Genomic DNA, 26,292 nt, shown 5'->3' with positions numbered 1-26,292 from the left:
TAATTAATTTTTACAGGAGAAGCTTGCTGCAGTCTAGTTCTTAGAGGAATTAGAACTGTTTTACTCTGCCTAAACAGATCCAATCACAATGTATAATGAAGACTTCATTAGAAAATTCTTTCTAGGTTAGCCAGCTAGATTGACCTTGTTTCTTTTCAGAAGTATCCCCCAGTGCTACACCTATCCCTGCCTGGATCCTGCAGTTCCAAACGCTGACAGAGGGGTTTAGATATTCTTAGACAAAATATCTGTAAATATAGTTTATCACTTTCCTTCTTGACAACATTTTTTCTGTGACTATATTTTTTTGCTGTCATATGTTTAATTTCCTGTTCATTCGTACCTCCTTCTGTTACTACTACCAACTGCTGTTGTTTTGTTTTATTTCTGGGTATTGAATTTATTTATGTTCATTTCTATTATTTTTGTGTTCCTCTAAGCTTTCCCATTAATTGTTGAGAAACACAATTAAAACATGCCTTGGTATCTCTGAGAAGTTATTAGTGAACAGTTCATGTATCACTGATATTGTGCCATGATATTCAAAGAATTAGGTAAAATAGATGAACTTGAAGCATGCAGCAGATCTAAATATTTCAGATCAAAGTGGCATAGGTATCCTTTAAATCAGTGTGACGAAGGCTTTAAACATTAATTATAGAATTAGATATATATGACTATGTTACAAGAACCCTACAGTTCTTGTAACAGTAAAACAAGGCTCTGAGTATGCAGACCAGGGTGAAATTTGTATGCGTAGCCCTCATTTGCTGCCCTCTTGGGCACAGTAATTCAGCTTTTACTCGCATGCTTCTCTTGTGTGTGCTCACCAGGGCTGCTGCCTCATTCATGGTTTGGTCTGGGAAGTGTACAGTGAAACGATGTTTCCCATCACGCATTTAAATGCTACTCTCTCCATGATAACAAAAAAGACACCTTACAGACTTAGTGACTTTTGAAAAGTCACCTCTCTTGTTCTCATCTTACTGTAGCTATGCAAAAAGATGTTATAGCCCTTATTTAAGCCCTGCTGTGAGCATTAGTTCTGATACTTGAGGCATATGTGTTGTGACTCTTAGTCTGCTTTCCTCTCCTGAGCAGGGGAACTAGTATGTGCCCTGGGTACAAGGTCTTCCGTATGTGCAGATACAGCTGCACCGGAGGCTGGGCTTTGAAGAGGGATTGATGCAGTTCCAGGTACATGGTGGGCTAGATTAGCGTGGAAGGCATTAATAAGGTCCTAGCCTAGTGAATTTGGACAGTTTCCTGAAAAGGTTGGGAATTACTGATCTTTGTAGCTCATTGATTTAAAAAAGGGCAGGAAATTGCTACACGGCTGCAGCTGTGGGGAGGGCTCAGTAAGGCTCTCCGCTGATGTAAAGAGGAATTAAAATCTTTAAGGTATTACACATCAAAGAGAGCAGCCTGAGGGTTTAGGAAGAAAAAAACAGGCAAAGGTATTTGCAAGCATATATAGCAGTCAGGCGCCTGCCTCACAAGCAGTGGTCTGGCTAAGGTTGCATCGCTGCTGTCAAGTAGTGGAGGGCATCCTAAGGCTCAGCTGCTCCCTTTAAAGAGGACCTGTACATAGATGTACACATAGGAGGGAGAGAAGCATTAATGTCCAAGCTGTATGTAGAAAACACTCTCCAAATGGAACTTTTCTTAACTGAGCTGGCTGGATTCTCTTCCCCTTGTGACTTTCTAATCTCATCAGGATCAGTGGTCAACCTGAGTGATGATTGTGATGCTCTGTAGCTTCCTACATCCTGACAACAACTTTGGTCAGCTCTGGTGCATCAGGCTGTAGCAGGAGAAGATCCCACTGAAAATGTAGGCCTCCTCTGAAAAAGAAATGGTAATTTGAAAAAGGGTCTATTTGTGAAGTAGGCAAGTGTAGTATAAGTCCAAGAGGTTTTCTGTATAAGGTCTTAAAAGAAAATAAAGGAGTGTAGTAGCAGCCGGGACCATGGAATGTCTGAACCTGCTCCAGGGCATCATCCCAGTGCCGTTGGGATACTGAATCCGAGCCGTGGTTAGAGTTTTCCAGCAAATGATGGAGAAAAAAAGCCACTGCAAAAAACAGAGCATGGTGAGCAAAGGTCTCTTAGGCCACTTCTGCTTTTCTGTGAAATGAAGGGGGATGATTTCACTTCACTTATTCTGAAATCGTTTCACTGTTGTTGCTTGCTGCAGAATTGACTGTTATTTTTAATAGAATTTCTCTTTCAAATCTTTCACTTCCATCACACAGCCTTCCTGTATGGTTCCTTCTTACTGTGGTTTCCCTTCATTAGCACAAGTGGCTGCTAAAAATCAGCTGCTCTGGGTCACCCATTCATGATGTTACTGCCTGTATCCATCTGGGTTTTTTTCACAGATCCCTTCTTGGATCTCTTTCAGTTGTTTGCATGGTTGTCTCCTTTCACAGCTGACTGCCTCAGTCCTTGCACTGGGAGAAGGAGCAATGAGGTACTTTAGGGAAGGCTGCAAGAAGCTCACGAGCAGTACACTGTTTTGCAGTCTTAGAGCACTCAAACCATGTTAACTAATGGTGTTCAGCAATCTAGCCATTAGCCTTGGTGGAGGGAGTTAGCTTGTGTTAGAAGGCCAAGTCTTAGTTCCTGCTTATTAGCGATTCCCTCTATGCGATTCTGCTTATTAGCAATTTCCTCTATGTGATTTTTTTGTTACCTCCATGCTTTATTTGCAAAAGCATGTGGAACATCTTTAAAAATGAAACAAGGAAACCCATCTTGATGGTGAAACGATATATATATAATCTACACATGAGGCGGGTGTTGCTTTGCTGAACTTCAAGAGATTGAGAACCAGAGCTTTTGACACATGAAGCTCAGCTCAGCAAATGTTTGGGTAGTGAGGATGCAGGTTTAATGCCACAGAAACTATTTTTGGAGACTGAGTAAAGTTCATTTGACAGTGGGATGCTTGCAGGAACTCCTTATACAAGAGGAAGTGAGAAGGGACAACAGTCAGGAAACCCAGCAGAGCAAGGGAAATAAAAAATGTAGGCTGAAGGCAAGCAACAGCACTTTCCTTTCAGATGTGGGCAGCTGAGGTAGATAAAAGTTGTTTATGTTGGAAATACTCTTTGAGCTTTTGTCTAGGGTAAGAGAGCCAGAAGAGTGCTTGGAGCCAATAGTTTGGCTTCCCCAGTGAACAATGAAATGATGACCTGAATGCTGTGTGCAGTGGGAATGGCAAGGTTGGCCATATGGGATGGATTATGGAAGTTCACAGATAACTTGTACATCTTTTTTCATTTTTCAGACAATGGAACTGTTTCATTTATTGCCTATTATTAAAACTTTATAGCACTAAAAATAAAAAAAAAATGAAAAAGAGAGACTGAATTTTGGATACCTTTTAAAGGACTGACCTTATTAAAATAAAGCTGGCAGTGATACTTTTTTTACTTCCTTCATAAAGATGGTGTGAGAGGGGGAGGGTTTATGGTCTGATAGACAGTTTGAAGTCAATTTTTCAGTGCAGTTCTTTAGAAGAGAAAGTGGATGCCACCTGGATAATATTCAGTACACTTGATACCAGCAGCCCTCACCAAAGCCCCTCAGAATTGCTGACATCTTAGAAATGCTGAAAACTTTGGGACAGCATTTATTGCTGTCCCAAAAGGCCTCTTCATTGGTCAGGTAGGGTTTTTTTTCCCGCTTGAGGATGGAACACAGAATTACAGTTCAGTGTTTCTGCTGACTAGGAGAGCACTACTCTGTCCTGTGATGGAGGCCTGTGGTGTGGCTCTTGGTACTACACTAATGTAACAAACTGCTATGGGAGAAAGGGCTGTTAAGAGTTGACAATGATGAGGTTTCTTGATTCCCACTCTCTTACCCCACAATTTTCTTATAGCAGGGGATGAAGCTGTAAAATCAGTCACACAAATGTGGTGTGCATTCTGACCCAAGATGGCTTTTGCATGGCTGCAGGTTGTTTTTCTGCAACATGAGGTGGTAGGTGCCTAGAAGGTTAGCACAAAATGTTGGTGTCTCATAGATCTTGTCTGATGCAGGGAAGAATCTGAAAGTTCAGTAAGGATGTGTTCTGCTTAGATACTATTTCCAAAACACCTGCAACATTTGTTCTATGCAAAGAAAACAAAACAAGAGAAAAAAAGATTATCTAGTATAAAGGGACCTAAATTTGTGCGTAGGAGAACTGGACATAACTTTGAGGTCTGTGAATCACGTACTTAGGGAGGGTGCTTTATAACGTGTGTTCAGCACGTGCACACCTCTGGGGGAGTAAAGGACTCTCATTTGGGGCAGGAAGAGGAAAGAGCTGGCTTTAAGCCACTTGTGTAGTTTGGAATCCATTCTTCAGGTACCTGTGGCTGCAGTGCCACACAATCTGTGAATACAGTGAAGCCAGTGTTGCTGCTGGAAGTTGCAGTGTGGAAAGAGGACAGTCACAGGAGCTGTGTTCACAGCAGAGAGGCTGTTCCAGACCTGCTCCCCTGGAGGTCTGGGAGCAGCATGCAGAGAAGGTGGGTATCTGGTGGCATCCCTTCCTTCCCTGGCATACAGGGGAGGAATAGAGCAGCTTTGCAAGCTGCTCTGGTACACTCAGTACTGTCATTTACCCTCTGTGGGCTCAGAGTCACAGTGGAGTCCAACCCTTGAAAGCAGTATATTATTTTTGATTTACTCTTTTATTTCTTCTTTTTATTGTCTCCTGACTATTCTCTGTTTTTCTTTTTATTTTACAAGTACAAATTATATAGTACTTGTGAGAACTGTATTGATACAGGGGAAAGTGGTAGGCAGAGGGCTAGAAACTTTGAACTGTGAGTCAAGCTGAGCTGAGAATGATGCAGGCTCCAGGCAGAGGCAGGACTCATAGCTTTAACCTACCTCTGCTGTTTCCCTGAGCCACCTCCCCTTAGGCACTGGATTCTACTGGAAGGGAGTCATGAGAGCAGAGCTAAAATTCAGATGCTGGTGCAGAGTGTGGTTATGTGTGTAGGGGTATATTGACTGAGTCAGACTCTGTGAACACTGGTTTTCATGAGCTGACCTCCCTACTTCCCCGCATGATCCATGTGGCTGGCACAGAACAGCTGGATTATCACAGCTGGAATTTTCAGTCTATTTCTGGATGTATTGCTTTGTTTTAATTATCAAGGCTGGTCCTTTCAAGAGGAGTTCTTGTTGCATTGTGACTTACTCTGGGCATTTTATGCCCCTTGATGTACATCCTCCCTCACTCAATGTTTGGGTGGAGATCATTTCATGAGGCTGCAAAAATGTACCGTTCTCTTCCTGGCTGTGTGTGTTGAGAAGCAGATGCAGTCTGAACACAGGGAAAGGAGGAAATCCTGGAGGTGGTACTGGTACTGTTGGAGCTGCTTTTACACAGAGCCCCTAGCAGCTGGGTTCACATTCTGTGCCGCCTTGTTGTCACTGAGCTCCATGAGCTGGCAGAGGCCACTGTATTAACCAAATAGTTTTGTTGTAATGTGCTCAGAGCTAGTGTGAGACTGCAATGCAGAGATGTCTTCTGTTTCTACTTCTAACAGCTTAGCAGCTAATAAACACCATGCAACAACCTCTCTTCTAAACCTCCTCCTAAAATACAGAGTTTGATTTGCCAACTCAAATGTATTTAAAGCATCTGAGCTTCCGGGGACACTTTGGAAAGTTAACTGAGTGAGTGGAGGCACGTGCAGAAAGACATTTTCAGAAGCAAAAGGCAGCTCCAGTATCAGCTCAACATCTGATGAGAGGCTCTGGGGATGTTAGAGCTTTTTGCATTGAAAGAGGATATGTTCTCGCATTTGATGAAGCATCGCTGGTTGTGTTCAGTCAGTGTGAGGGCTGTAACCTACTGCTGGAAAAGAGGCGGGAGAAGGTGAGGAATGGGGAACAGAGCAAGACGCAGCTTCCACAGAGGAGAAGTTTTCCTGGACAGAAACTCCAGGGGATTGTCTCATAAAGAACGTGACAGTCTTTTCCTGACACAGCGCCTATGTCCTCCTTGACCCTGTGGAGTTTTCCCCACTGAGACTCAGCAGAGCTAACATTCTGTGGAAAGAAGAAAACCAAATCTGAGACCCCAGGCCTTTAAGAGGAAAAAACTCTTTTCCCTTGATTTTTGGCCTTTCCTCTTTGGTACAGTCTTTGTGGTGACTTAGGGACCCAAAGCAGAGAGGTCACTAGCCCTTACATAAAAAGCTTCTTATGCATTTCTAGTTGAAGTCCAAACCTAAGGAGATTCCCTTTTTGACACCATCCCACAGCACTTCAGATTGGTGTCCAGAGCTGGGAGGTGGCAGGGAAAGGGAACTCACAAAATCTCTCTGATTCTGTAGGCTGAATCCCAGACCTCCTTAATTTGCATGACTGTTTACATCCACAAAGTGTGAAAGCTCACTGTAGGATAAGACATTCCTTGAGAAGCTGATGGTCATGTGTCCCCTGCAAAGCAAACAAAAAATTCAGTATCTTTATTAAAAAAGAAAAAGGCACTGGGAGTCTGTTTTGAGCTTTTGAAATCCTGGGCTGGGGAAATTTCATTTTACTGTGGTGGCCAGCACCTGTGTGAGAAGGCTGGCTGGAGGAATTCACAGATGACAAGGTGACCTTTTGTTGGCTGTTGGCAGCCTGTCAAGTTGGGTCAGAAGCTTCTTCACCCAGTGCTGATACCCTTACCATCTGACTGTCATTCTTCTCTCCTTGTTTTATTTTCATTGCATAGGACGGGGCTGGAGGCCATTATGGAGACTTATGCCTTCTGGAGGCCCCCCGTGCGCACCCTCACCTTCGAAGACTTCACTACTATGCAGAAGCAGCAAGGTGAGTGTGCAAAGTGCATGTAAAGCGCTGTAGAAAGAGCAGGAGAAGATGGTGTAAGAGCAGCAACATGATCTGCTGTGTGTCTGGTGGTCAGGGGGATTTCATGCACCTTGTTGAGCTCTTGACTGCTGTGAAAGAACACCAAGCAGAGAAGATGGATGGAAACAGTGGACAAGCTGTGCCTTATGAGCTGTAGTGCAGCTGCTTCACTGGTGTCTGCATTGCAGGGTTAGAAGGAGGAGCAGGAAGGAGCACAGTACACAGTAAGAATTAAGTGCAAAAGGAACACAGACTGAGGAAATGTTCCAGCATATCAGACGTGTTTGTTCTCCATTTACAGTTTGCCATTTGTGTGGCAACACAAGGGGAAAGGATGTGTGTCCTCTGGAAGCTTTAGGAGACCAGAAATGTGCCTTCCCCAAGGATCATGCTGCCTTGCTTTCAAAACCTGGTGGCCTTACTGGAGAGATTTTTAGTATGAGTCTGGGAGGAATTGTTAGGTAGGTCAAGTGTTTTCCACTTGATCATGCTGTGTCTTTTCATAGCTTCTGCCCTTTACATTTCTCATTTATTAAGTAGGGCTTTCATCTCTAGTTACAGGTTGTGTTACTATGGGTTTTTTTCCACAGATAAGACTTCCCCATTCACTGGACTACAACTATTTATAGTTAAAAACACAGTAATCACTGGGAACAGAGGTATCAGGGGAGTATAATATGTTTTTTATTCCAGTATAAATGCAAGAAACTCCTCCAATCCAAAATGGTGTTCAAAAGTGACAGCTCTGACGTTAAACAATTCAAAACAAATACATACCCTGTGTAGCAGATTCTCCAGCCTCTCACACTTGAGTTTGGTGTCACCCTAAAACTTTCCACCAGTCCTCGAATCCATCTGGGGATGGCTAGGTCTCTTCTAGAGACAGTAGCAGCAGTAGGTGCTGGGGATGCCCATCAGCGGGACAAGATCAGAAGGTGATGTGGTGCAGGAATCTCTTCTGGCTGTCCGCACCTCACCCCAGTTTCCCCACGCAACACCCCGGAGCCCAGGTCATGTGCTAAAGAATTTTTCTGATCGCACAGTGCCGGAGAAGGACAGACCACGCTTCTGTCCACTGTGTTAGACTCCTTGTGCATGGTCTTTACATGACCATCTCACCCTTCTTAAACAGCGCAGCGTGGGGCAGGAAGGGAGCTCCATGGTTTGTGTCGAGGAACACTTGTGGTGGGGCATGCGGTCAGAGATGGGTTAAAGCAGGGATTCAGAAACGTTTTCATCACCCACCTAAATAGAAACATAACAGCCTTTCCTCCTGGTCACAGTCACTGAAGCAGCCTCCTTCTGTCTCGCCCCCTATTTGGGCTCGCGCACCTCCCCTCCCACTGGTTATCAGATAACATCCTAGTGGCAAGTCCAGCTATTGCTTACATGGTAAGGTAATCTTAGGAAAGGAAAATATTTAATGTATTTTTAGCTTGTTTTAATATAGTTTGGCAGCTGAAAAACCAGGAAGCAAGCCAGTACCCTGTGACCAGCCAGCTCTGTGTAGACCACCACTGCACCACAGACCACTAGGTTTAAGGCAGCACTTAACTAGAGTTGTGTCCAGAGATCAGGCTCAAAACTTAATAACTCACTACAAAACAATGGTCTTGAGCTCTGCATTTAGCTAGGCAAAATGACCTCAATATAACAGATCAGAAATACTCCCTCCATCCCAGTGCTCACCTCCCCAGTGGTTGCTGTAACAAGCTGACCCCTGGTCTCAGTAATAGGTGCAAAGCCAAAGTACAAACACGCTCTGTTTTAGTTTCTGGCTGCTGTGAGAGCCCCCAAAGGCCAGCACAAATACACCAGTTTGGAGGCCTTGGAATTGCTGGCAGAAAGAGCAAGAAATGCTGAAGTGGCTTTAAGCCACATGTGATTCTTCCCTTCAAATCTAAGATGACCAAGATGTACAGTGTCCATATCTATTAATCTCCTTGCTTCAAGCACGTGAACTGTGTGACAGGGGAGTAAATCACTGGTGTTTAACAGCTGACTTCATCATAAGCTCTTGCATGTCAGATCTTGTGAGCCTTAACCAGTCTCTTCACGTAAAAGGCTTACCTGGTACTCTACTCCTGTCCCTGATCTGAAACTTCAGTGCTCTGAGCCCCATGCTGTGATCGCACCCCCCTGCATAGTTATGAATGAGAAGTTTTCAGGGTATTATTTTAATAGACAGACACTTTAATTCTAGATCATGCTGTTGTTTCTAAAGCTGGGTGAATATCTGGCATTCCTGAATAAACACTTGAGGAATTGCAAACCTCCGTTTTGTTGCTTAAATTTTTGGTTGTGAAACTGCACTGAGGCTACAGGAGACTTTTGGGACTAGATGTGTCCACTGCAGCTTAAAAGGAGGGCACACTTGCTGCAAAGACAAGATGAGAGTAGCAAAAATGGCCATGTGCCTAGGAAGAAACAATCGATGAGGAACAGGTTGAGGTTGTTCAACCTGAAGGGGAGGAAAAGAGTACATAACAGTATTGAAATAAGATGTTATCTGCTGGATAGGAAAAAACCAATAGGCTTTAGTTATATGAAGTATTGTAAAGTGCTAGAACAGACCTCTGTAGGAAGTGTAGAATTCAGCCCTGATTTTCTAGAGACAAATCCTTTTTACCGTAGTAGGAAAAACGGGGCTTTCTAGGGCCGAAGTTTGGAACTTCAATAATGTACATAGGGTGCCTTTGCCACTTTCCAGTGCTAAAGAATACTATGGATTCTTAGCTTTTTTTGTCACTGGGTAATTTTTTCATGAAACAAAAATCCTATTTCCTTTTTCAAAAACTGCTTTGTCAAGCAGATCTAACTGAATTACCTGATTAATTAGAGATTTGACTGAGAGAAATGACTATATAGTTGTGAGAGATTTTTGGAGAACATTTAACTTATTGCCACATGGGCTAGCTTGGAAAAGTTGGCATATATCAAGAAATGAATAGCTGACTGATGTCAAAGCTGACATGAAAAATGTGAGATGACCATCCAGTGAGGTCAGTCCTGCTGTTGCTCTGCAGAGACTGGATTCAGTCTAACTTGTCCAGATCTAATTGAAAGAGCGCAGTTGCTAACAGGTGCAACTCTCACAAAGACAGCAAAGGGGTCAGTAATGATGGCCGCAACGTTATGAAATGCAATAGAGCTTGCTTGGTAACCTGCTTGCATTCAAACATCAAGTGGCTTTTAGTTCAGCCAGATAAAATATCATGTGTCTAGGAACAAAAGTTAGGATGTACATACCCACTGAGTGTGCTGGAAAGTGTTGTCACTGACAAGGATTTGAAAGTCTCAGTGGATAAACCACTGCACAGGCAAGGGACGGTGTATGTAATACTATGGTAAAAAGTGATATGCAATTTTTGGTGTAGAAAAAAACCCAGTGGTTGGCCGTGGGGAGACAATTTCCTGGCTGCAAACTGACATTATAGTATGGTCTTCTACTCTAAGTATTTTTAAAAGGTGGAAAGAGATTGAAGAGGTTTGAATGATTTGTTGCATGGAGAAGATGCCTGAGAATAAAAGCTCAGTTTGCATAGTTGATGAAAAAGAAGATTGAATACTGAATCTTTACAGCCTATACTGTGTTGCAGAGAGAAGCATATGTGGTAACTTTGAGTTACCCATCCTTGATAAACACCCGTGACAGCAATTTCCATGTTTTTATGGCACAACTCTGTGGAACATGCTTCATTCAGAGGGGTCTGATTTTTCTACTCTAACTCAACATGCATAAATTTTTGTGGGATGTTAAGTGATAAGGAGTTCTCTCTCATACATTTGATTAATGCAATTAATTGCTTAACAGATTATGTCCCTCTTCTGTGCTTCTCGCAATGAATAGCACCAGTCATTTAATTTCTCTTCAGGTGGGAATTTTTCCAGGTACTTAATTGTTTCTTTAAAAACAAGTCTGCACAGAGTACTCCAGATGCATCCACATGATACAATTCTCTAAAGATATTATATTCTTTCTACATCTTTCCCATTCAACATGCAACCTAGTGTTTTGCATATTCGTTTGGCCCAAGCTGTATGTTGAGCAAGGGCCACAGTGACACACTGAATTGACACTCAGTGCGCTGGATGCAGCTGTTCCATAAAGGGATTAAATAATTTCCTAATCTACACAATGATAGGTTTCAGCTGCCACACAAACTGAGGAGCCTGGTATCACAACCAGCCACATAGATGCCTGGTGCGGCTAACTCTAGAGGTTCATGAGCTTTATTTGCATGTTTTTGTTGAAGTAAAGCAAATCAGTAAGTTTTTCCAGGTCTGTGGCCATAGCTGTCCCTCTATTGTCCTACCAAGGAGAAGAGCATGCTGTTTCTGACAGTGAAATCCTCTGGCCTAAGTAAAAAAACTCTCTTTTGAACCATGCCATCCAAAAGTCATCATGACTTTACAAGGGCAAGCACCATGTTTGACACAATCACAGCAGATCTGCAGCCAGTTTGAAAAAAACCAAAATCCCTGCAAACAGAAACTTTGCAAGAAATGTTCAGAAAACAGCAGTCCAGGGGAGGCTGACCTTCCGGAGAATGATGTCATCTGCTCTGCGGTCTACTTATTACTAGGAAAAAAGGGGGCTTGGGATTATTGAATGCACATGGCAATGAGATGTGGGAAAAGCCAAGAATCTATAAAAGTCTTTAATTGGAATATATTTTCAAAATTTAGATTGAACTTCATCCAGATTCTCATTAATGTGGCTCAGTTTCTTGATTCTAACAAGGAACTTTATAAAAAAAGAGAAGAGAGAGAGGGAAAAGAAAATAAGAGTTCCAGTAACTCTGGATTGTGTCACTTTCCAAGAGTAAGAAGAGCTGTTGCTGGCTCTTATGTGATATAAGAGCCCACAGAATACTGAGATAAGCAGATTGCTATCAGTGACTCCAAGCTTTGCCAGGATATAAGACTAGAAAGGCACTGTGACAATGCTAGAATAGTGATCGGTATCTGAATCTTCCCACAAAAGCTGATGACTAATGCAAGAAGTAAAATCAAAGGTAATATGGCAGCTAGTAGAAAGATTTGCCTCCTAAGCAGAATTTCAGGACCAGTATGAGAGTCACACGATATAGCATATTGGCACGTTTGCAGCAGGTAAAATTTTACTTCATTGTTAAATTACTGTTTTGATACCTGTACACTAAGTCCTCAAGAGTTAAATGTCTGGTGAGTTGGCTGGTGAGTTCTTAAGGTAGCTTGCCTTTCAAATGGGGTTTCTTTTCTTGAATAAGTGCCTTTGCTAAGTGCTCCACCAATTCCTTTCAGTAGGTTCGACCTCTTCTCAATTTACCTGAGCATCTGCTTTGATCTTGGACTGGAGACCTGAGGTAGAGGCTGCCCATTACAGAGTCTGCAAAATTGTCATTAATGATTGTTGAAATTAGCATCAAGAGCTTAAAGTTTCTCTAAAATAGTACTGGAGGAAAAGAGGGATGTGCTCCTTGACAGTAGAACACCTGTTGCAGCAGAAATGCTGCTATCTCTAGAGCAGCTTGCATGTGCAAACTGGCAATTGAGTACAGCTCATACTGTTTTCCTCTGAGAGGGAACATTGTAACCTTGCAGTCTTGTGTCCACATCCATATGCACAAGAGGCTCCCTCTCTTCTGTGTGGAAGAGGTTCAATCTGCTCATGTATTGTTCAATAACGTTTTCTTGTAGCAGCCATCAGCCCACAGAGGCCCTAAGGCTGCATGATATATCAGCAGATGGGAGACAGATACTCTGAGCTGAGGTGTTGCTTTTTTTCCAGCCTCTCTATCCGTAAACATTACCCTTTTTAATCAGGCATCAGCTGTGTCTTGCCAACATTTGTCTGTACTCCTTGCTGCTCCTTTCTTCTTTGGTATAATACTCTTCCCTGTGTCAGGTGTGGTGCTCAAAGAACTGCCCTGACTGCGCCCAGCTGAAAACAATATTGTTAATGCACAAACATGTATTGATGTCAAATGGAGGGAACTCTGAGCCCTCCAGAACTTCATCAGAGGTGCCTTGGGGCAGAAAGAAGCAAATAGCTGTTAAGATCTCTCTAGCTTTATTTGAGATCCCAGATCCCGAAAGTAGCTATCCCAAGAGAGTGGAGCCACTGATGTCAAAGGAGGCCGAACAACCTACAAATACTTCTGCTGGGCCACTTGCCTCCTGACAGCAGCCATTAGTTTTCTCATTCATGCTGCCAGGACAATCTGGATGCTGCTTCCCTTTCAAAATCAATTGTGAACGGTCTAGGCTATTGGCAGAGGTCAGATATCTGGATTTGGTCTCAATTACCTTCTTGATTCTTTTGACCTTGAAGAGGAGATTGGAAACAGAGCAGTTGTTGCCAGAGTTATTGGGATCAAGAGCTGGTTTCTGCTGCATACTTCAAATGGCTAGTAGATTGCCTCATCTAAATGAAGCAACAGAGAACAAACTGTTCCAGCTTCTCCTCCATTGAGCTGCAGGCAGTTTTTCTTTAGGGAAGAGGTGTTTCTGAGGCTTCAAGGTATCACCTTTCGTGTGAAAACTTAAAATGCCCCCCCAGGTGTGACACAATGGGCTGAGAGTCAAAGTTGGTGCTGCTCCCTGATGACCTGAAAGGAGCCTGAAGCACCCTGTTGCTCCAGGGAAGTGTTTACTCTGAAGTCTAGTTACCGAAGCCTAAATCTCTGTTATCTCATACATGGTGATCAGATTTCATATGAATGAATGGAGGATGGCAATGATACTTTGAAGATTTGCACAATTTCCTTAGAGTGACGTATTATTTTGTCACAAGTAGAAAGTGGCGTGTATTTTGAGCTTTTCACAATACTAAGACGTTTTCCCTCAGTTCAGAAATCTTGAATCACAGTGAGGATTTATAGTTGTTCATGGTATTTTTTTATCACTTAATATGCTGGGCCTGTGTTGGCTCAATGCATAATCCATCAAAAATGGCAGGACAGGTTTGCGATTCAGTTTACTTTTGTTACCACCAAAGAAATCACTGTAATTTCAGTTCTTCTCAGCTGCAAAGTTGCAGCAGCTTTGGTTGTGACTTTCTGAAGGATTTGTGCCTCAGGGAGTCCTTTTCTGCATCCTGTTTTCATTCAGTGTCATCTCTTGGGGTGGCTTTTATTACAGTGACACCCTTGTCAATGTTTGTGCCCAGATGGCGGTTTTAAATGTGAGGGACAGTACATAATTATCACTTATGAGCAATTTTCTCCATTGAAGTGGCGTGCTTGTCAGCCCTCAAAACTCAGTTGATTAATCTATCTGTACTTGAAGAAGGGAAGCAGTAGACATTTCTGTAGGACCTGATGTACAGCTCATGAAAGTGTTGTGTATGCCGTATTACAACTGCCTGCACGCAAGACAGAAAGTCACGTCCAACAGGCCTTCTCCTGAGACAATGTGGAACTGGACAAAGAATACCATGTGTTTATACGAGAAGCAGAAATCCTTGTATTAAAGATAGTCTGAGTGGTCTGGGAAGGTGATGTTGTCTCTTAGTTTTGGGAAAGCTCTCTAGGTCCTCTGGTGTAGATGGGAATGGAAATCAGACATCCTGACCTGTACTTCTGCCCACAGTAGAAAAATGGGTTATTTTTTACCTTTAGCCTAAATAAAGAATAAATAGAGAATATTTTATCTTGTAGGATGACCGAGGCAAGTTTTATCTCTTTCTTTCTGACTGTTAAGTTTTTGTTGTAGAAATCTATAAGAGCTAAAGGGAAATAACGAGTTATCCTGAGTTGTTCTAGATTTACTGTTAATTCCAGTTATTCTTGTAATTTGAGGCAAACTTATAAAACAGATCCTTTTATATAATTTATTAACATTAAATAAAATTTCCTTTCATTCCTCACTTTTGTGCCATATAGTACATACTTTCCCCCTTAAATCTATTGCTGTAATCATCTTTTTTGCATCCTGTGAGCTGTATCTCAAAGAAATACAAAGCTCTCAATGTTTTCCCTACTGGCACAGCAACTTGGCATGCAGTAGATTTTGGGTCTCATTTTGGCCTTTTAAAGATTTTACCAGTGGATTCATAATTTGATAGTTGGCCAAAGGCTCTAGAGAGAAAACAGGCAGCTACACTCTGTGAAGACAGAAATGTCTCTCATTCCCATGAAAGAGTGAAGTTTTCACTCCAAGAAATGGGGAAAGAATGAAGAAAGATTTCAGCACATCACAGACCAGGTGTCCTTGCCCTTCCTTGGTGGGAGAATGAGGAAGAGGCACCAAAGCTGTTTAGTTTTCCAAGGTGGTGAAGAAGGAACTCAGAGGGGTAGTGGTGGCACAAGAAGGATGAGATGAAGTCCTTCTTAAGGTTGCAGGTTTGAGTTTTGGAATACTAGGAATGGGAAGAGACATCATGGTGTCAGTTACACCTGCAAGACAAAAGTTGTCATGATATGTGAGAGCAGGAGTGACACCTGATTTTGTGGCATTTAGATGCCTGGAGATGCATGTAGGTGTTGAGCAATACTGAAGCTTGTGCTGCTTTAAGTGGGAATGAATTCCAGTTTGTGCTATGCCAGGCTCTTATAGGACATGAGATCAGATGATTACAGTGGCACACTGGTCTCATAATGTATCAGTCAGATCACCTGGTGATCAGCACAAACCTCATTACTGTCTCAGATTTCAGTGTTTGGGCAAGTATCTAATTTTCGTTCTGCAACCAAAGTTACAGTAACTTGGAAGACAGGGAGTAAGTTTCATAAGCCATACCTAGGGTGCAAGCATTTGCAAGTGCATGGAATGGGATTTTGCCATTTTGTTCAAATTTGTTTTCCTGCGTGCATGTCATCATGTTTATTTACTGTTGTAACCAAGGATATAACATTGCAAAAATCTGGGAAGACTTTGTCTCTCCCATGCTTTAGAAAATACCTTCACGTATGTGTACGTGCCTGTAGAGCCTTCACAAAAATCAGACCTTTCAGAAGTGGCTTAGAGTATGTCTGCATGGACAGGCTCCTCTGTCTGTGCTCCATGCTGGCCAGACACATGCCAGCTCCCAGCCAGCTCCATTTGGAAAGCTGGAGAGTTGCTTTAGCATGGCTCTGTGCCCAGGTGAGTATAAACTGCCTCTCAGGAGGGCTTATTAGCTGAAGCAAAGCGCCAGGAGAAGAGCGGCAAGCCAGATGAATGACTAGCATCCACAGCCCCTCTTTCCCACATCATCAGGTGCTTGGACACATGCCTATCACATAGTGGAGGTGCTGGTGTGTTGGGCGTGTGTCAGAAGAGGGGCTGCGGCTCCTCCAGGAGACTGATCAATGAGGCTGTGCACCTATAATTCCCAAGCATTTAGCCTTTGGGCTGTTCACATCTGAAGGTGGGAGAACATGGCTGGGCTGAGGCTATGGCCAGAAGCTGTCATGCTGGGCTGAGTACAGTCTCTGATCCATAGGCTGGCCATACTCAACCTGCAGCCCACATCTGTGGCCATGATAAGCTAAACTAGCTTGTAGGTGGAAGTGGACTGAGCTGTTTAAGAAGTATTTGCACTCCAGAATAATAACTTGTGCTGAATGACACATCAAAATATAGATCTTAAGACAAATCACCTTTCACTTCCCATCCTTGTTAGAAAGTCAAGGCACAAACTCTAAGGACCCTCAGCCACATCTGTTCTTAATGCGACAGTGAATACCAAATTATCACTCTCTGAGGCCAATCATGCCTAAAGCTGGAGGCTGCTGATATGTTCAGATAATGACAGCACTCAAGCAGCTCAAACTGCTCTAAAGCCCTTGCCTGTTGCTGTCTGATGAGACTGTACTGTTGGCACAGGGCATGGCCCTCATGTTCAGTTATCTTGTCCTGACTGCAGCTTCAGCTTGCACTTGCTCTCCTCCTCTGCTCTAAGTAAGGACTTCAAGGACTGAGAGGCCCTGCAGGTGATGGTAGCAACCAATGCCTGGAAACGTTAGCAAGGAAAGTATGCTGCAGTTGAGTCCAAACTGTGATTTATGTGCATCTTTCAGATAAAGAAGATTGGGATAAGTTGAAGGTCAACTTGACTAGTGTGATGTCATTTGTAAAAGAAATCCCAGAAATCTTTCCATGCACAATTGCTTCAGGCTCCCTTGGCACTGATGATCTCCCCCCTATCTCCCTGTTGCCAGAAAGCTCCCTTGGCTAGCACTGGCTGCTGGCAGATGTGTTTTCCACCTACACTGTAGTGTTAGAAGTTCTCTACGTGACCTGTCCTGTGTGGAAGAAGTCCCTTTTGCCTTTCAGACATCCTGGAGCGCTGAATGCTTCAAGAGTTCTCCAGGTCCTCATTTTAAGGCAGATCACGCATGTGGTTGGAGTATGTTTAGGCTTGCAGTTTACCCTGAATTTGTCCTTATAACAAGCTCAGTGTAAGTAAAAGCAAAAGCAAGGGCCTATTTGGAACATATAGAGAGAGCCTCATCACAAAATCTTAGAAGGACACAGGTGACAGGAAGGGAAGACTGGTCATAAGCTACTTGAGATGAAATTTTAGCACCGGTTCTTATTTATAGCCAGGTGAGAAGCTGTAGTTTCTATCCTGAAATTTGTGGGTAGGTATTTGATAATGGTAAACACCCGGCATTTCTGTATAGTATTCACAAGAGGGAATGCAGTCATGGGGATGAAGGTTTGCCTTTATATCCCACCCTTTCTACAGAGTTTCCCTGTTTTCCACCACGATTTCATTTTTCTTTTTCCTACCTCCTCTCTTTACCAATGGTTTCTTACTTGTTGGCCCAGTTTGCAAGTTTTGAACTTTTTTGCACTAGATCATTCTCCACTCCCAGTCTTTGGAAATGCTCCTGTCCCCTTGTTAGGGTCAACTTAGTTATCACTTATATGCCCAGACAGAGAGCGGGCTCCTTTGAGGATGGTACTAGTGCTTGGCTAAGCCCTGAACAGCAGAATACTGTGAGGACAGACACTTTTATCTGTCATATGGGGCAGGGTTCACATACAAAGGAGTGAGGGAATGAAGTTATGAACTTTGCATTTTATACAAATTGACTTGCTAATTGCACATGCCTGGGAGTGATGTATGCAGGGCCAGAAATGGTCTTCAGAAGAGTGGACACAATAGTAATTAATCACTCTGGAATCATAAGTGTGGAGGTGAGAGGTAATGTGATGCTCATGATAAATGCTGTTGGTGTTGGCAATTATTTCTGGGACAACAGTGAATAAAGAAAAGGAACAGAGAATTATTGAGTGATTCATTTTGCTCTTCCTTAGATGTGGTTTCACTTGACTTAAACTAGACTTAAACGTATTCTTATGTGTCAGTTAACTAGATTGGTTTGTATCCATGCCTTCCATTAGAACAACATACACATCTGTGTATCTGAGACTGTAGTATGATGTGGATATACCTGCTGGGCTTGCTGCCATCTTTAGGGATATTTGGCTGACTTTGTTATAACTACAGTCCAAGTAATAACTTCATAAAAGTCCAGGTTGTGTTTGGCCCATATTTAGTGCTGCCAGCGAAGATGGATCAGAAAGACCATTAGAGCAGAGTAGAGCTGTTTGCCTTCTAAGGAGTATGAGCTGAGATAGGCCTTGCTTTGTATTGTTTCCTGTTCCACTTAAAAGCATAAAGGTTATTCTGCAAGTGATCAGGAACTTTGGGCTTCTGCATTATGCTCTGTTGCAGTGGAAATGTGGTGTGTCCTGTGCTTGGCATTTGCAGCAAAGCATGCTTGAATGATGCTCATCAGTTCTGGCATTTGCTTCCATTGATAGACCTCTTGCCTCCTCCTCATTTCAAAGTTATGGAGAAACAGAAAAAAGTATTTTTTTACTTTGCTTGCTAATTACTGTGTTGTCACTTCAGGGTTATTCTATTGGCCTGCAAAGAGGGATAGTTCAGAGCAGAATCACGTCCCTCTTTTGAGGTAACCTGAAATGTGCAACTCAGTACTTCAGGTTTGAAACCATTAAGAATATCTGGTTATGTCTAAACAGAGATCTCTACTTACTCTCTGTAATACCCATAGTCTCAGCTATGGGTATTGCTTGTAACTCCTTAGCAGGTATTAAAGCCTAATGCTTGAGGTAACTGGTGTGTGTGCACTTCTTCTGCATAGTTTTTAAAGGTTAACTACAGGGTAAAGGAAGACTGAAATGAAGACATTATAGTTAATAATTTATTCTACATATTTTATTTGAAACACATCATTAAACACATACATCTATGCATATGTATTTTTACTTATTCTCTAGACACTGACAGCAAGTAAGTCACCACCTGAAATTTGTTCATGAAATATGTGTGTAAAGAATCAAGTGCAGGATTACTGTAGGTTAAATGCATCTCACTTTGTGCTGTATTTGTTTTGTGATTATGAGACCTATGTATTTTCAGTTTTGATAACTAAGTGATGATATATGAACTCAGCTGTCTGCCTGCCTTCTCAGTTGGAGATTACCCTATTTAGTGCAACGCTAACAGGAAAATATGTGTCTGCAGTTGCACACCTCGGTTCAATCTCACTTCTATCAGCAGTTTCAACCAAAATAGACTTTGCAATGAAACTACTTAGGTAGAAGCAGTCATTCTTTTCTGCTGACCTTGCTGCACTGTTTACAATCTGTAACAAAGAGACAGGGAGAAAGGCTGGAGGAAGTACAATCTTAACTTCTCACAACAAAATTAGCCAGATATTGGCTGTCAGAGACTTCAAATGAAGGAGGGAAGTTTTTAAAATAAGCACTAAATTAAAAAAATCACACAAAATGTCTTTGAACTCTGGAGCTAAAAGGCACTAGCAAGTTCGAACATTTCAGTGTTGCCAAGAAGGAAATACAGAGAGTTCATGATGCCATTTGAAACTTCAAATTTCTTGTTAATTTTAATGGAGATTTGACACAATTCTTCTTTTTTATGCTTATGAATGAATGACAAAAAGAGTCAGTGGCTTAGAGATAAGCATTCATCCCCATGGCTGGTAATGGGAATGACTGTTTTGACTTAACAACACAGAAACATGCGTTTTCGTGATGCTGCTCACGTCAATGGCAGCCACTCCACTCTGGTCTTCTTTTTTTCTGGCTTTAAAGGCCATATAGTTCAACTCCTTCTGCAGTGAGCAGGGACATCCTCAAGTCAATCAGGTTGTTCAGAGCCCTGTCCAACCTGACTCTGATTGCTTCCAGGGATGGGGCATCTATCACCTCTCAGGCAACCTGTTCCAGTGTTTCACCACCCTCATTGTAAAAAATTTCTTCCTTATATCCAGTATAAATCTACTCTTTTTTAGTTTGAAATCATTACCCCTTGTCCAGTTCTGACAGGCCCTCCTAAAACGTTTATCCCCATCTTTCTTGTAAGCCCCCTTTAGGTACTGAAAGTTCACAATATGGTGTCCCCAGAGCCTTCTCTTCTCCAGGCTGAGTAAGCCCAACTCTCTCAGCCTTTATCCATAGGAGAGGTGTTTCACTCCTCTAATCAATTTTGTGACCCTCTCCTGGACATGCTCCAACAATTCCATGTTGTTCCTTTGATGAGGTATAATCTTACTTACATTCTCGCCATCATACACTGACACAGAACCTGTCTTTCCAGTGCATCTTTTAAGCATTTTAGCATCACCCATTCTCTTTTCTGCACTGCATTCAGTTCCTTCCCCATTTTGCAGCAGACCTAGTCTGAAATCCTGCTGGTTTTTTTTCTACAAGACACCACAAGAGAAAGCTGTCCCTTACTTTTTATCCTTAGTGTGTAATCTCTGCCTTGATAAATTTCAGCTGCCCGCTCTAACGCCCTCTTTTCCAGTCCCTTTGCCTCTCACTGCCTTCTAGCCTGTCCAAAATGCTGCCTCACCATTTGACTACCCTGGTTCCTCTGGTTCTACTTATCATCCTCTGGTCAAATCTCTACACTAGCACCTCTTTGTTCCTTTTACAAGGGTGCTCAGTGTTAGTTGCCCTAATGCAGAAATGGGATCTCACGTGAAGGGAATTCAAATAGTATCTAAAAAAAAATACATCAGAAAAATGCATTCCCTTAAGAACAGAGACGGTTTTCCTGGATGACCAAGGAAGCTTCCTCTCATGCAGTATCATGCCCAGAAAATAATCTCTTCTCAAGCTCAAAATCGTGCCATCAGCTTCTTCCTATCAGTTATTTTCAGTTTGTTATTGTTCTTGGTAGTGTTACACAGTATTGTTTTCCCAGGTGAGAACATGTGAGCATTCTTGCTGAGCAAAATAATCAATTCTGTCATTCATAGCATCAATAATGTATAATAATACATTGATACTACCAACATGCATATGTATCAATATCTTGTTAACACCAGTGATACCACATGTGGAATCCCATTTAAAGTCAAAGCACATAATTGAAAATCCTGACACATCCCCTTTCTTTGCTCAATGGAACATGCTGTAGCTTGAAACTGTGTTCCTTCATTTCAGTGTTACTTCTGGCTTAATTACTACTGCTTTTGCCATCCAAAAAAATTGTGGAACTGTGCAGAAGTCCACCATGCTTTCAGGCACTTCCCACTGCAAGTTCCCTGAGCGGACAATAAAGCATGTTTGTAGTGGAGCCATGCAGCCCACTGATTAGTGGACTTCCTGCAGACCAGGAGAGGGAAATGAAACTTTCTTTTTTTTAAAAAAAAGACTAGATAAACACTCCTGGAAATGGCAGGTCTCTTGACTGGTGGAGTGGTGCTTCCTTGCTGCTTTTCCCACTGCCTTCGATTGCTCTGTGGCATGCTTGCTTCCCTGTCCTATTTTAAAAGGGAAGAAAATATCTGTTGAAAAACAAAATCATAACAAAAAAGTAGCAGGAAAGACCAAGGGATGCTATTAATAAAGTAAGTACTCTTGCCAAGAAAGACTGAGATTTCCAGCAGCCATTTTATCACCCTTGTTTCTTTATTAAACTAAGCTGTTTTTTAATGAGACTGCCTTGTTTTGCAGATGTGGTCCTGGGCTCTGAACATCATCCCATGTGTTTTTTTTTCACAGGAGGCAGCACAGGCACCTCCCCGACCACCTCCAGCACAGGGACCCCGTCCCCCTCTGCTTCCTCCCACCTTCTCTCTCCATCCTGCTCCCCTCCAGCCTTTCATTTGGCCCCCAACACTTTCAACGTTGGCTGCCGGGAGAGTCAGCTTTGCAACCTTAACCTGTCTGATTATCCTCCCTGTGCCAGAAGCAACATGGCTGCTTTGCAGAGCTACCCAGGGCTGAGTGATGGCAGCTACAATCGGCTGCAGAGCAGCACTGCTTCTGCCTCACAGCCCTCCGAAACCTTCATGCCTCAGAGGACTCCATCCTTGATCTCAGGAATGCCAGCTCCTTCCTCCCTGCCCACCAACAGCAAGATGGAGCCGTACAGCAGCCAGCTGGGGTCCTTCTCCAGCTCCCAGTTTCAGTATGTCATGCAAGCAGGCAACCCTGCCTCCACCTCCTCCTCTTCACACATGTTTGGTGGAGGCCACATGCAGCAGAGCTCCTACAATGCCTTCTCCCTGCACAATCCCTACAACCTCTATGGATATAATTTCCCTGCTTCCCCCAGGCTGGCGGCAAGCCCGGAGAAACTCACCACGTCCCAAAGCACTTTACTCTGCTCTTCCCCATCCAGTGGGGCCTTTGGAGAGAGGCAATACCTTTCCACGGGGATGGATCACGGGATGCACATGATCAGCCCTCCCTCCGGCAACCAGCAGACAGCCAACACCTGTGACAACAGACAGTACGGTGCAGTTCAGGGCTCTTCCTCACAGATGTCTGTGCACATGGTCTAACAAGATGTGTGTCTACTTGGCCTCGAAGGCAGTCGGACCTTCATCATTTCCAGGGGTAAACCCATCCCAGTACCTTTTTGCCTTCAAACTTATAGTGGAACTAGTATTGTAACGATAAATAAGAACACAAGCCATCTAGGTATGCGCCACAGGACATTGTGGAAAGCCTCGACTGACAGTCATTGCAGCTTTTTGTAGCCCAGAGCTTCCAGACCTGGCACAGAGTGTCTGCTCTTTCTGGACATTGCAGAGAGAAGGACATGACTTTAACAGTAAGCTGGAGAGAAGCAGCTGAATATATGGTTTTTACATTAACTCTCAGCTTGTGTGAACTCTCAGCATGGAGGGAGCTGTGCCCCTGTGCTGTCTTCTCCAGGTGCTGAAGAAAGGCAGTCTCCTAAAGCTTCATCCATTGAAGCTGCGCTGCCCATAGCTTTAAAGACTGCCCCATCTCCAGGCCATTACTCACTGCTGGAGCGGCTCAGCCCATTTCTGTGGCCAACAGTGGCCCCTGGCTCCTCCTTCCATTGTAGTACAGGAATGGTGCTACTGGGCTGGAGCTTCTCCTTCCAAAGTTGTTCACCATGACTCTGCCTTACAAGCATTTTCTTTGTGAGGGTCGAGTTTACCAGCAGCCAGCCTGCAGGCGGAGATGGGAGAGAGAGAGAAGAAAGAAAAGTTTTAACCTACAAGTGAGACTCGGACACAAGCAGGAACTGATCTTCAGAAAGATGCATGGGGGAGAAGGGGCTAAGCTCCCGTTGATGTGATCGGAAGTAATGCACCCAAACCGAAAGGATTACAGCCATTGTGGGGAATGTGTGTCCTGTAGCAGTCAACCCCATGGCAGGAAACTGTCCAGACTGAGCTCATGGGAAGAGCAATGTGAAAAGTGAGCTCTGCTCCACAGAAATGCAGCCAGCCTTCCTCAACCGTGCATGCAAGAGTTGCCATAGAAAACCATTAGCATTTCAGTAACAGTAAGGTCAAGTATTTGCCAGCCTCCTGCCTGCCACATGACCTCTGTTTAGCCAAATAGATCATTGCCTTTTGACATCTTTATTTTCTGTTTGTTTTCTTCTCTTTTTTTTTTCTTCAAATACTTTAAAAATAAGAAACCAATTGTAGCTTGGTGCAACCAATGCATTTAAGTTGTGTGAAAATGCAAATACCAAGTAACAGAATACAGATATTATTGAGATTTGTTTTGAGGTGTTGTAGATAAATGTATTTATATGCCTAGTGGGGTATTCAATATTATGAATATAAAAGAGGGCAATAAAAATGGTATGTAAAATATGTATGAAGAAAAAGGTGTATAAAGATTTGCCCTATGCACGGAACTCTGTTTCTAAGTGCCAAGCACAGAATGCGCTAAATAAATCTTTGTAATTGTTCCCTTTGTGTTTTTCTCTGTCTGTCAGGCTTCCTCAGTGGTCTTCTAGAGACATTTTCAAAATGCCACCATGTGAGTTTGCACAACAGAGGAAATGAAGACATGATACTGAATTGCGAAGTCCAGGCAATATTACAATAAAAATAGAAATTCTGTCCTCTCACAAAATTTTAAAAATAGAGTGCTTGGGATCTGTAAAGTGCCTGCCTTCGCATGAAGGGTGTCTGACGGACAGCTAGAGTTCTTATTTTGATTGTTAAAATCTAATAAAATGCTCTTCAGAATAAATTCTCACAGTCCATATAGAAGGTAATACTTACGAATAACAGCATAATTTGTTTCTCATTTTTCAATGCCATTTTGGGGTATGTGTCAGGTTTTGATTTGCACTACATTTCTAATATGAGATTGAGACATTAATACTGAAAGCAGTGGGGAAGCTGAAGCTCCCCCAGGCCTGGCTGTAAGTTATGGCTGCTGAGTTTACAGCTTTCCTTGTGTCAATAAACTTTTTTTTTTTTTTTCTTTTCTGAATTGAAAAAACACCAGGAAGGTAAGAAAGACCTTGAAAAATAAATTCTGCTAACAATTCTTAATTTTTATTTTTACAGGAGAAGATAAATATGCCAATACCATTCCCAGTTCTGTGTCTAGCCTGTCCGACCGTATTCTAGCTTTTACTACATCTAGCTTCTGACAGGTTTGGAGGGACTACGGACAGGAGAAATTCTGTCCCTCCCCTTATTATCTCCTGTTTAACCCTAGTAATTAATTCTTGGTTTATTCCTGAAACGGGGAGTTTTGTAGCCTTTCTAATGTCCTTTCAGAATCTTTCAGAAAAACTCCTCAAACTGTGCTTTGATGTTTGCCATGGTTTTGGGTTTTACTCCATTCCATGGCAACAATTTCTACAGATTAATTATATGTTCTATGAACCAGTATTTCCTTCTGCGGACTATTTGAATTAGATTGCTCTTTCTTATTTATTCAATTTATTTCCTCAGTGAGTCTGTATTTCAGCTAAAAAGAGAATGTAAATCAATAAAATCAAAATCATTCTCAGTATCAAAATACATGTTTCTAATATTGATTAAAACAAAAAATTATTTTCATCAAAAGTTATCATTGAAAGACTTGCTGAAGAAAGCAAAGGACAGATATATGGCACAAGCTTCAATATTACAGTGAAGGTCTGGAATCCCAGTTTCCATGCATTTTATTAGGAACCTGTGGGTAAGACCTTGGAAATTGCCACGCAGACTCTTCAGCGACGTGATCCTCCAAGGTGTTAAGCACACTGTCCCTGATCCAACCAAGCTCTTCAGCCGACTGTGATAATGTTACTCCATCTGATTACCCTCAGTATGAAACTTATTGACCTGAGAGTGAGCATTTGTCTACCATATTTATAGACATATTTATTTAGCTCTTATGTGGAATATGCATAAAACCATAGAAAGGTTTGCGTTGGAAAGGAACTTCAAGATCATCCAGTTTCAACCTCACTTCTTCCCAGCAGACCAGGCTTCCTAAGGCCCCATCCAACCTGGCCTTGAACACCTCCAGGGAGGGGGCATCCATGACTTCTCTGAGCAGCTTAGCTAGATAGTTATTCCTTCATTTTAACATATATTTAATTGGTTTGTTGATTTAGGATCACCAGAATTGAGAATATTCATCATCAAGACTGAAAAAGAACAAGGAAAAGACTAAGAGAGGCTTCCATGTCCCAAGATGTAAAGTTGTAAGTACACAAAAATGACTCGGCGTGAAAGTTACACCGACAGTCTATGAGGATTAGAAACAAGATAGTAGTGAAACAAGAAAAAAAAAACCAACAGCAAATTTTTTCCTGGATTGTTACTGTGCAAAGCAAAAGTAGAACAGTTTTTGGAAGGCAGCATAAAAAGTAAGTCTAAAGAGTGTTAAAATATTTGTTTAGGCTTCAGTTAGGTGCACAGGTGAAATCCTCCCAGCGTAACACTACCCCTAGCAGACAAACTGCTTGAGGATTAGTCACCCTGCCAGAAAGACAAGGTGGGAACTGAATTTGGAGTGGTATGACAGAGGTATCTTGTGTAGAGCAGTGGTCTTTCTCCCCCTGCCAGCCCTGTAAGGACAGAAGGCCCCAATTAGTTTGCCACCTGGTACTGGGGTTTCCCAGAGAACAGGCAATGACAATGGACAAAGGGAGAGATGCACTGGGACCAGTCTGGGATATTTGCTTGGATCCAGCTGGCCTGGTGGATGACCAGGGTTGCAG

The 26,292-nt window shown here is 42.6% G+C and overlaps 1 protein-coding gene across 1 annotated transcript in view; it reads left to right on the top strand.

The window, feature by feature from the left end:
* Window positions 1-25,773, top strand: part of TBX15 (T-box transcription factor 15) — a 99,875-nt gene extending 74,102 nt beyond the window's left edge. The window contains exons 7-8 of the mRNA XM_009556824.2: window positions 6,733-6,830; window positions 21,849-25,773. Coding sequence (XP_009555119.2) covers window positions 6,733-6,830; window positions 21,849-22,633 — 883 coding nt within the window. The 3' untranslated portion in view covers window positions 22,634-25,773. The remainder of the gene's footprint in view (window positions 1-6,732; window positions 6,831-21,848) is intronic.
* Window positions 25,774-26,292: the final 519 nt, after the last annotated feature.

The sequence above is a fragment of the Cuculus canorus genome, chromosome 1, assembly GCF_017976375.1.
Source record: "Cuculus canorus isolate bCucCan1 chromosome 1, bCucCan1.pri, whole genome shotgun sequence".
Classification (NCBI taxonomy): domain Eukaryota; kingdom Metazoa; phylum Chordata; class Aves; order Cuculiformes; family Cuculidae; genus Cuculus; species Cuculus canorus.
This window is presented reverse-complemented; position numbering and strand designations above follow the sequence as displayed.